At 41.6% G+C, this 11,678-nt stretch overlaps 1 protein-coding gene across 1 annotated transcript; it reads left to right on the forward strand.

Moving 5' to 3' along the window:
* The first annotated feature begins 884 nt into the window (after positions 1–884).
* On the forward strand, positions 885–10,636 carry LOC131824158 (histone-lysine N-methyltransferase SETMAR). Its single transcript, XM_059161554.1, is given in 3 exon segments — positions 885–934; positions 936–1,050; positions 9,130–10,636. Coding segments are annotated over 3 exon segments (939 nt in total). The 5' UTR covers positions 885–899; the 3' UTR covers positions 9,919–10,636.
* Positions 10,637–11,678: the final 1,042 nt, after the last annotated feature.

Below are 11,678 nucleotides of genomic sequence, written 5' to 3' on the forward strand. Positions count from 1 at the left end.
CAATCCGCAACCCCTGCGAAGCGGGTACCTGCGAAGTCTGAGCCGGAAGCAGAAGGCCTGATACTTTGTAACAGTATCTAAAGCCCGTTCGCGAGATGCTATTACTGAGGAAGCCGGGACACTGCGACACAACGGCCTGGGGCAGAAACCTCTGTGACACCCACCAACATTTCAGCCAGGAGGGCGGAGGACAGGCGGCCCGAAGGCCGCGCCTCCCGCCCGGTGCCGCAGAGGCTGCAAGGACACAGGCTTTCGAGTGGATGCGGCAGGACAATCGGGACAGAGACCTTTGAGAGTATTCCACTGGATTCGGCAATTTTGAGGCTATCAGAATCCTTTGGCGGGGCTGGGTTTTCTTCTTCTCTAAGAAAGGGGAAGCTGATAGATAATCCCGGAGTGGGCGCCCCACACCTGCCTTGGAGCGCTCTACGCCGCTCTTCTGCCGCCTGAGAGCAAACCCTGTCACGTGCCACCCGACTTCTACGCAGGTCCCGGGACTTTGGAAACCCTGGTGTGAATTTCCCCCCTCAGCTTGGGGCGCGCCCTTGCCCTCACTCCGGCCATCTTCCCGGGCCCTCTGAAACCTGGACAAATGACCTCACCTCACAAACCCTTCCTGAGGCTCACAGGAAAAATTAAAGCACTTCATTTTGTATTTCCAAAACTATGTCCGTACCTTCCAAAGCTTTGTATTATTTGTTGTGCATCTGGCTTAGAAAGGAGTGAGCCAGACCAAAAAGTCAAGGAAAGCTGAGGGTCGAGGATGGAGACGCCTCACAGGCCACGTGTGAAAAGAGAGAGTAAAACTACGACTCCCAGGAGGCGGCGGGGCCGCGAGACCGGCGATTCCCAGCATCCTTTGCGAGGCCCCAAATCGTCTAGGTGGCACGCTCATAGAGATGGCGCGAAATGTCCAGGAAAGCTGTAGAGAGGTGGCCGTGCGAGATGGCAGCGACTGAGGCCCCTACCGAGCGGCTAGATGTCGCGTGCGGCTTGGAGAACGTGCCTGTGAGCGCGTGGCCCCCGGGGGCGGAGCCAGAACCCTTCCAGGTAGGAGGCGGGGCTCGACCGCCGAGAGTGCTGCGCGCGGCGGAACCGGCGCCCTTCTGTTCGGGGGGAGCCGTGCTCTGCCCGCGCACTGCGCGCGCAACCACTGGGGTGGAGCTGGCGCCCGGCCAGGTAGGGGGCGGAGATGGATGGCGGCGAGGATCCGGTACGCGGTTCCCCGACCTTGCAGCAATTCTGTGGATGACTCTCGTATCCCAAGTTGTGTCCGTATTCTCGACTTAGATTTTTCTTACCCTGTCGGAGAGCTGTTTCGCCCAGGAATAGCTCTTAAATACACAGGTTTTAGTCTTGTTCTTTTAACCCTCCCAATTGACCTTAACAAGAGTGACGGGATTGCTCTTTTCTCCCCACAGACGGGCAGGTCCAAACCAGGTGTTTCGTGAGGTCCCTTGGAAGGAGCCCTGAGAACCTAACTTTTTTTCCCTGGCTCTGTTCTCAGAATTCACTGAGGGATCGGGGGGCAAATCATTTTACCTTTCCGGTTGCCGGTGCCTCCTGCGTAAGATAAGGCATGGGCCCTATTCATGGATCTCAGCCTAGTGTTAGGGTTAAAAACTTAGACCCTAGAATGAGACTTGGCTGCTGTGAGCTTTTGGGCAAATGACAGACTAGCCTCAGCTAAGCCTTCCGTGCGCGGTTAAAATAATAGTGCCTGTCTCCCAGATTGCTTTGAGATTTGCAAGTAAAACTCTTGGTTTGCTGAGAGAACTTCTTGGTTTGCTGAGAGAACCCAGTAAGTGTTCACTGCTTTTACCACATCAAAACCCACTCCACTCTACCTTTCCCACCCTCTGACCTTGGCCTCCTCCTTGTCTATGGAATATGGCCAAAAAAACAATGATGTTGGAGTGAAAGGAGCACTTGGGCTTGGAGGTAGGAGAGCGAGGTGCAGGGCTGAGCCATCTTGACTATTTCTTGGAGTCTGAGCTTCTTCATCTGCAAAATGAAAATAATTAAAAATTTATAACCTTGGTCACATACACCATGAACACCCAGCTATCTGTGTCCATGCTTCCTTGGGTTGTTGTGAAAATCAAAAAAAAACATAGTAGATTCAATAGTTTCAAAGAGTAAAGCAGGATATTAATGTCAGGAAAGGTTATTTTTCCTCAAACTACCTTAGGGCTGTTTTATGGTTAATAATACAGTTGACGAGGGGTACCTTCGCAGCTCAGTCCATTAAGTGTCTGCCCTTGGCTCAGGTCATGATCCCAGGGTGGTGAGATCAAGCCCTCTGTAGGGCTCCCTGCTCAGTAGGAGGTGAGAAGTCTGCTTCTCCCTCTACCCCTGCTCCTTCCCCCCTGCTCATGCGTTCTCACTCTGCTCTCTCTCAAATTAATAAGTAAAATCTAAAAATAATAATAATAACACAGTTGGCTAGCACCATATTAAACACTAGTCCCTAAAAGCTTATTTAACACCAAATATTGCTGAATGTCTGGTCAAAAACACTGATAAATGTTTTCTTTATTCAGCAAGTAATTACTCAATTACTTGTGTGTATAATGTGCTAGGCATTAAGCTAGACATAGAAGATAAAATAGTGACAACTTTGCCTTTGAGCTTACAAGACCATATAGAAAGCAACTTAGTTGCTGTGGGGGCCTGGAGAGGGGAGAGAGGAAGCCTTATGATTGATATTTACATGTACAGTTGATAGGCATAAGTGAAAATCTCTAGACTAATACTTAGTCCCTCAGTATTCTAGCTGCCTGGCTGGCTATATGCATAGCTCTGGGTAGAGTTAGAATTACAGAAAGAAGGTAAGATCCTTCCTCAAGGAGCTTATAGTCTAACCAAGAATATAAAACATACTTGAAACGTATTTATGATAAGCCTTAAAGTGTCTTTAACTAGTTTGCTTTCCTATATTCATGCGGCACACAAAACCTGCCTTATAAAAGGTCAAAATAGCTTTCTTACCCCAAGCCCTGCCTTCACAAGCATATGCACACATAAGAATTAAGGCATGAAAAACTCAAGGTAAAAATAACTTGTGTCTACTTTGCTTTTGAGTACTGTGTGAAAAGGCAAAAGAACATTCACATGTTCACATTGGAAACAAGCCTATCATAAAGCCATCTGTGTTGAAAGCCAAGTAGAAAATAAACTAATTGATTTTCTTGAACGGGAGTTGAATCTAGCCTTTTTTCAGGTTTCTGAAACCAGCCTTAACATATTTTTTTAAGATTTCAACTTGGCCTTGACAAGAATTATCTGGCTCACAGGCTCTTAATAGCTGCTTGGAGCAAAAACAAACTCATGGGGTAGAGGCCAAGTACAAAGATTCATGTAGCTGGTGTTTCAAAACAACCAAAAAAGGAATGAAGATTTTCACAGCACTTCCTTTAAATTCAGAATCAAGGCCTAGGTTTTAAGCCCAAAATACAACGCGGTGTCATACTTAAGTTCCTGGGGCTTTGATACAGAATTTGACTTAGAAAAGTCAGACTTTTGGTAAGAAGTTAGCAAGAGCTGCAATCGAGCAGTCAAAAAATATTTCCTAAGCCAGCTGCTCTGTCCCCAGTACTGTGAAAAGTAACTCAGCCCCCATTACCATGTCATACCCCAAACCACATGACCATTTCCTTGACACATGTATTTGCTAGAAAGACTAGACTTGCAATTTAGATCCCAAAGTTCATGCTATTAATACGTGCAAATCTAGTTCCAAAAAGAGAGAAATTATGTAAGAATATAGCCAAGGAGGTATATTTGCTTTTCAACATGCTGTCGCCTGGTTTCCATTTCAGCTTCTTGAGTGACCATGGTTTATTAAAAAAAAAAAAAAAAAAAGGTTTTAAGTTTTCTGTCAAAAAACTTGAAATCTCCGCCCAGTTCTTCAAGGGTCTGGTTTCTGTTACATGGTTTTGCACTGGTCTTTTTGCATTTATTCCTAGCTCTTGTGTGATCAATGTTTGCATTTTGATATATACCAGGCAAAGGTCATTTATGTTATTATGATACAAAAAAATGATAAAAATCCCACTAACTGGTTCTTTCTAAATCCCAGAAAGATTTATTTAAATGCATCTAAGAAGCAATCAGGCAGTATATGTGGATGAATGAAAGAAGTCTGTGCTGGATCAATTCTTAGTCGTCCCCCCACCCCCCTGCCCGAGATGGATAAGTAATGGAAAATAGAAATATATTCATATTGTCTCCTAGACAAAATTTTGGTTTAACTGTATTTGAACTTGGAAAGTTTTAACTTCAGAATCTGTTGTTTTCATCACTCTGCCAGATAGCCTACATAATTTATATTGAACGCCTATGTGCTAGCCACTAGAGTAAGCTTTTTACATGTATTCTCTCTTTTTTTTTCCTTCATAGCTACCTGTGACATATATAGAAAGGAGATATTTAAGGAGATGAAGTAATGTGCCAGAAATATATGATGTTGTAAATATAAAATCTAGAAATAATATCTAGACGCATTTAAGGAAGCTACTGTCCCAAAAGTATAAACTGCCTGGCACACAGTACAGTGTTAGTTATTTAAATTTAATAATACCTGGGGTTGGGGGGCAGATACAGGTATTATTCCTGTTTTATAGGTATAAACCCAAAACTTAGAAGTTAACTTACCCTAAGTCACAATGCTAACAAGAGCCTAGTTCTATATGTGTCTCCTTTAGAACATTCTGTGTCCTACATTAAGAAGTTCCCCATAGGGGTGCCTGGGTGGCTCAGTCGGTTAAGCAGCTGCCTTCTACTCAGGTCATGATCCCGGTGTCCTGGGATGGAGCCCCATATCAGACTCCTTGCTCAGCTTCTCCTCCCTCTCCCTCTGCCTGCAGCTCCCCCTGCTTGTGCTCTTCTCTTTCACTACCTCTTTCTCTCTGTCAAATAAATAAATAAAGTCTTTTTTTTTAATAAAATAAAATAATAAGAAAAATTTCTTTTTAAAGTTCTCCATTGGTTGTCCGGTGTTCATGCCTGTCACAGGTCTGTCTGGCCTCCTGCACACTTTGTGTTAGCCTCAGTTGAAGACCTGAATCTTCATTAGCTATTTATATCTTTGACTCAATTTTCTAGCCATTTCCTGGAACAACTTTCAGCCTTCCACTGTGGGCATATCAATCAACAACAGTTGTTTGCAAGAAATAGAAATACAATACAAACTAACTCAAGCAAAAAAAAACCAGAATGAATTGCCTTATAACAGCAAAATCCAAGAGTGGTTAACTATAGGCAGAGTATAGCCAAAAATGGCTATACTAGGGAATAATCTTTTGAAAACTATGGTCTAAATTAAGATATGATTATGTAATTATTCATCTTTTCAGGTATTTTTCTAAGTGAGGTAAAATATCTTTCTAGAGTGGCATTTTACTGACTATTAATGGAGGAGAAAATGGAGATAATATAATTTGTGATAAGTATTGGTATCAGGGCTAAGTATTACATCAATCAAGGGAAAACAAATATTCTCTTTAAACAGGAAGTTTATCCAGAGGTCTCTATTATCCTTTGGAAAGTGTCTGCAGCTCATTTGGAATTAGATACTCTTTATAATCTATGTCTCTAAAAGATCTTAGATTGTGCATCAAGTTTAAGTTCCAGAATCATTAAAAATGCTATCACTAGATTTTCCAATGTCTTTTTTTTTAATGTTTAAATAAAAATAAGCAAATAACAGTATTTTTCCAAACCTATCCATAGCCAGATAAGTTCAACAGAATAATATGCTCTTCTGGGTAGCAAAGTACAGTAAGTCAGACTTGATTTCAAAAGGAATTATGTGTGTCCAAAAAAAAAAAAAAAATCACTTTGCAGTTTAGTGATTTATATAGTATATCAAAAATACATATGCTTTTAAGAAGAAATCAATTTAAAAGAATTCTTCATGAAAAGTTTAACAAAGAGATTGTAAAATCTTCATTTTACAAGTGCTTTTTAAAATGTCTCAGTGACCATTTCATTTCAACCTTGACTCTTAAAAGCTGGAAGTAGATTCTGTCTCAGAAAGCAGTCATTGAATTTGACTGATAGGGCATCCTTTTCTAAGCCATTCTTTATCCCTTTAGGACATCTTCACTAAGCTAAAGCTGTAAGAAACGACAGAAACCAGAGAAGCTATTTCCGCTCTCCACCCCCAAATCACTTTTAAGCAGTGTTGGCCTTTCCCCGCTGGTACTCCCACTCATCCTCCTCCTCATCTTTCACAAGAGGATGTCAGTCCTTCCCCCAGCTCAGCGTTGTTTAAAATAGAGGGTTTTGAGCCTAACTGCATAGTCCCACCGAGGCCTCCACAGGGAGTGGAACCACACGTTGTTTAATGCTTTCTCCAGCTCTTGGCCCAGAGATGCAGTATGAATGGATAATCGACTGACGGCTACTCGGTTCAGGCTTTCCTCTAGATACTCTAAACTCTGTCACTGAATTAAAGCTTGTGCATCTGGTCCTGTGTAGTACGGCTCTTAGGGACTGCGCTGTGCCAGCAGGCCAATACCTTTATTGAGAGTGAGAATGAAAAACAGCCCATGAAACTGTTTTCTGGAAAAGAATGGTTTAGACAGACACATTGGTGAAATTCCTCTCCAGCCTCCATATCGGAAAAAGTCAATGCTGCTCCTGAGCAGGGAGATTATCCCTATGGATAGTGCAAGCCCTACATCTGATCGTATTTCCCTCTTGGCAGTGGCTGTGCTGAGGCAGAACCAAACGTCCAGTTTACTTCTACACACTGTGCGTCTAAGCTCACTCAACTGGCTTCTGTTTTTCTCTTCAGCTTACATTTTTTTTTTTTTTTAAAGATTTTATTTATTTACTTGTCAGAGATAGAGGGAGAGAGAGCAAGTGAGCACAGGCAGACAGAGAGGCAGGCAGAGGCAGAGGGAGATGCAGGCCCACTGCTGAGCAAGGAGCCCGATGTGAGACTCGATCCCAGGGTGCTGGGATCATGACCTGAGCCGAAGGCAGCTGCCCAACCAATGAGCCAACCAGGCGTCCCCTTCAGCTTACATTTCTTATGTATTGTTCATTTATCCGAACTCTTTGTATGTCTCATTAAATCCTCTTAGGAACAAAGCAGGTGTGATACTGTGATTTATTTAAAGAAATCTATATTTGGTCTCTGTCCCCATTTCTGGCACAGAGCTCCTAAAACCCCTGTTATTTACTAAGTGATGAGAGCAGCAAAAAATGTATCTTTTGTTATGTTAATGAGGCGAGTTTTGAGGGGAGGGGAAATGCCTAAAGATGGGATCTGGTTGCCCCTGGAGTCAACCATTTGATTAGAGGGTTGGAACTTTCAGTATCCTCACCACTTCAATTGGGAGAGGGGCCTAGAGGTTGGAACATATGCAAATAGTAGCCAGCGATTTAATCAGTCCTGGCTAAGCCTTCGCAAAAACCTGAGAAAACAGGGTTTAGAGAGCTTCTGGGTTGGTGAATGTGGAGGTCCTGGGAGTGTAGCATGCCTGGAAAGAATGTGGAAGCTCTTCTACATTTCTCCAAACCTTACTCAATGCATCTCTTCCATCTGGCTGTTCCTGAGTTGTATCCTTTTATAATAAGCTGGTGAGCAATTCTCTCAAATTAATCAAACCCAAGGAGGGGATTTTGAGAACCTCTGATTTACACCCTGTTGGCCACAAGTTCAAGTAACAACCTGGACTTGTGACTGATGTCTGAAATCCAAGGAAGAGGTCATGGGAACTTCCGGTAGGTATATAGCCCATCAGTCAGTAGCACAAATGACTGGTATCCAAAGGAGGGTGGGGGGAGCAGTCTTAGGACTGACCCATTAAACTGTAGGGTGTGATGGTATTGGATAAGGTCAGAACTGAGCTGAGTTGTAGAATACTCACCTGGGAGCATTGCTCGTTAGAGGTGTGGGGAAACCCTCTAACCCCACCACCACATTGAAACTGGGTCCAAGAACACTAATAGCAGGTATAAATAAATGAGTTAGGTTCTGTGTAAGCAAGAATTATTCTGTGCATAAAGACATATGCTGGGCTCATGAGAGATACTTTAATTTTCAAGGTTTAGAAATACGCTTCATTATGCTAAGTGAGGAAATAACCAGACATCAGGTTTCACAAAGAGATTTTAGACTTGGGACTTTCTTCATTTTCTCTAATGTGAAAAACTTTCTCCATATTATCTCTTTATCATCTAAAAAATTGGGATTTCTTTACATATATGTAGTACATCTACATTTATTAGTATCTGTATAACAAATATGATTTTTGGAATTCTGTCCACAGTTTCTTGGCTAATGCCTATTCTTAACATTATGAAAACTAAAAACTCTAAAGTAATAGTGTCTTTTTTTTTTAATAAGGTCGCTTTGATTCTTTTTTTTTTTTTTTAAAGATTTTATTTATTTATTTGACAGAGATCACAAGTAGGCAGAGGCAGGCAGAGAGAGAGGAGGAAGCAAGCTCCCCATGGAACAGAAAGCCCGATGTGGAATTTGATCCCAAAACCCCAGGATCACGACCTGAGCCTAAGGCAGAGGCTTGACCCACTGAGCCACCCAGGCGCCCCAATAGTGTCTTTTTTAAACATCAAAATATATTTAGGAATTTAGGTAATCTTCAAATTAAAAATTCCTTAAATCAGTGGAAGACTGTCTTACAAAGGCCATTTTTTATTAATTTACTTATCATTTGTTACTTTTTCTGCAGTGACTCATAATAAAATAGACACAGGCATTTATATTGTCAGATCAATGTGAAAAGATCAAGAGCCAAAGATAAAATACTTGACTACGTTCAAAAACTAAACTCAGCACTGATTTTTCTGATATCCAAAGCTAAGAGAAAAATGAAATTAATTGTAAATCTTTCAGTTTCTGATAAGAGAAACTTATCCTTTCGTGACCCCATACCTAAAATGAAACCACAGAATTTTCATCCAAAAATTAACCTTATTTTTTAAATTGAAGAGGTGTGTTTTCAAACAATAGTATATAGTGTTTTGTCAATTTCGTTTTAATCTATTTTTATATATGTTGCAATTAGGAAGTGTCTCATCCAAAAGCTGCCTGGAATATATGTGAAATACATAACAGACCACGCTGACTGAGAGTATTTCTGTTTTTTACAGTATACTCCTGACCATGTAGCCGGACCTGGAACAGACGTTGATCCCACACAAATAACCTTTCCTGGATGCATTTGCCTCAAAACTCCCTGCCTCCCTGGTACTTGCTCCTGTCTCCATCGTGGGGAGAACTATGACGATGAGTCACGCCTTATAGATATAGGATCTGAAGGAAAGTGTGCCAAGCCAGTTTTTGAATGCAACATCCTGTGCCCGTGCAGTGACCACTGCAGGAACAGAGTGGTCCAGCGGGGTCTGCAGTTCCAACTCCAGGTGTTCAAAACGGACAGAAAGGGCTGGGGACTTCGTACCTTGGAATTGATACCAAAAGGACGGTTTGTCTGTGAATATGCTGGTGAAGTTTTGGGATATTCTGAAGTACAGAGAAGAATTCAGTTACAGACAATACACGATCCAAATTACATTATAGCTATCAGAGAACATGTTCACAATGGGCAGGTCCTAGAAACATTTGTCGATCCTGCCCACATAGGAAATATTGGAAGATTTCTCAACCATTCTTGCGAGCCAAACCTGCTGATGATTCCTGTCCGAATTGACTCAATGGTACCAAAGTTGGCACTTTTTGCAGCCAAAGACATTTTGCCCGAAGAAGAACTCTCTTATGACTATTCAGGCAGATTTCTTAATCTAATGGACAGTGAAGACAAAGAAAGGCTAGATCCCGGGAAAATAAGAAAACCTTGTTATTGTGATGCCAAATCATGTGCTGCGTTCCTGCCTTACGACAGTTCACTGTTCTGCCCCTTAGAAAAGCCAAACATCGGTTAGAAGCAAAAGGCATGGGAGGAGCGCATTAAGCCTCTTCCGGTGGGTGACAGTGAGAAGGAACTGAACGGGTTTGGCTCAGCCCCTTCCCAGATCCTCTCTTACAAGCACTTTAGCCTCTGGGTAAGGCTCTGCTCTGTTAAGCGCTTGTGTTTCATTTTAGGGGAGGGTGGTGGTTGTCAGGTTCCACCTCTGGCTGCAGAAGTTTAACTCAGGAATATAGCACAGACTATAAATTGCCTAGCAATATCTATTCTCCCTTTCTATAGTGGAATTCTCAGTTTTTAGCTGGGTACTTTTCCTAGTTAGATGTGGCTAAGTGACTATGTACTAGCTAGTGAGATAGAAGCAAAAAATGGTGTGTCTTTAAATGGAGACATGTTTCCTTATTCCACTCTTCCTGTTGGCTAGAGCGTCTGCATATAGCTGGAGCTGGGGCATCTATCCCAAACCCCAAAATTACCTTAGAAAAGGAGGCCATTCATAAGTAATGAACAAACTTAACAGGAGACTGAGTGCCAAATACTCTGGAACTCTGTCATTCCTGATCTGATACCTCTGGACTTTTAGGTGAAAGTCCCTTGTTTATGCCACTATTATTGTCAGTTTTCTAGCACTAGCACCAAACCTCATAATGATTCAAGGAAATCCTGTGGCTATATACCGAAGCCTTGCTTTCCAATTAATTTAATCAGTATTAAAGATGATGTTTTCATTTTCATTTCTGTGACTCCTGCATCTTATTTCTCATCTGCATAGAAACACAAATCAAGGAAAAGGGCCTGATTGATTATCACCTGCTAAAATTCTGTAATTACCACCAATAGTGAAAAATAGAACCAGGATGCTGACTTCCATGAACCTAACCAAAAAAGTCCTAAGAGGAAACAAATTAAAAAATTTTTGCCATATATGGGCTATATTCCAAGTCTTTGAAGTTGTGCTTCAAAACTTTAAACAGCTTCAATTCTTCATGTGTTAGTAATATGAAAATCACCCTATCAATACCACAAAAAGGGATGGGGGTTTTATAGCTCCATTCAAACTTCTGGAGAGGCAAACATCTTTAACTTCCTTCCTTAAAGCAAGGATGTCGAAAAAGTTAATATGGAGATTTATCAGATATTTTGAAAGCTAAAATAATCATTTGGCTCCTATAGTATTATTTAATAAATTCTTCAATTTCTTCTCTACCACATTTAAACCCAACCACCAGGAGGTCCTACATTTTATAAATTAAAGGGATCCATATTATACCTATTTCTGTATGATATCATAAGTGAGATAGTTGTATACTTTAAATGAATGAAATGTATGGCATATGAACTATATCTCTATAAGCCATTCAATAATGAGTATATTAGGGTTTGCATGTTTGAATTATATATTTTCCAAAATGATGCCATGCGAACAGGGGATAATATAGGGTACTCGTGAAATATTCTATTGTCTAAAACAACAAATTTTTCCTCCAATCAAATCATTTCTCCCTGCCAACCTTCCTCTAGAACTTTGCTTTCTCTGAAGGGGTCCTGCTTTTGGTAAAGCAGTTTGTACCACTCATTTCAAGACGGCCCTACTTCTCCTCACAAGCACTAAGATACTTCCGAAGCAGTAAGGAAGTAGCCAGAAGGAAAATGTTTGGCTCACTGTTTAACTCTACAGATACCTTTCCTACTTCCTTATGTTGCTGGTGGAATCATAAAACTGCGCAACTATTCCTCTCTCTCTCTCTGCCTGCCTCTCTGCCTCTCTCTCTGTGA

Source organism: Mustela lutreola, chromosome 2, assembly GCF_030435805.1.
Source record: "Mustela lutreola isolate mMusLut2 chromosome 2, mMusLut2.pri, whole genome shotgun sequence".
Classification (NCBI taxonomy): Eukaryota; Metazoa; Chordata; class Mammalia; order Carnivora; family Mustelidae; genus Mustela; species Mustela lutreola.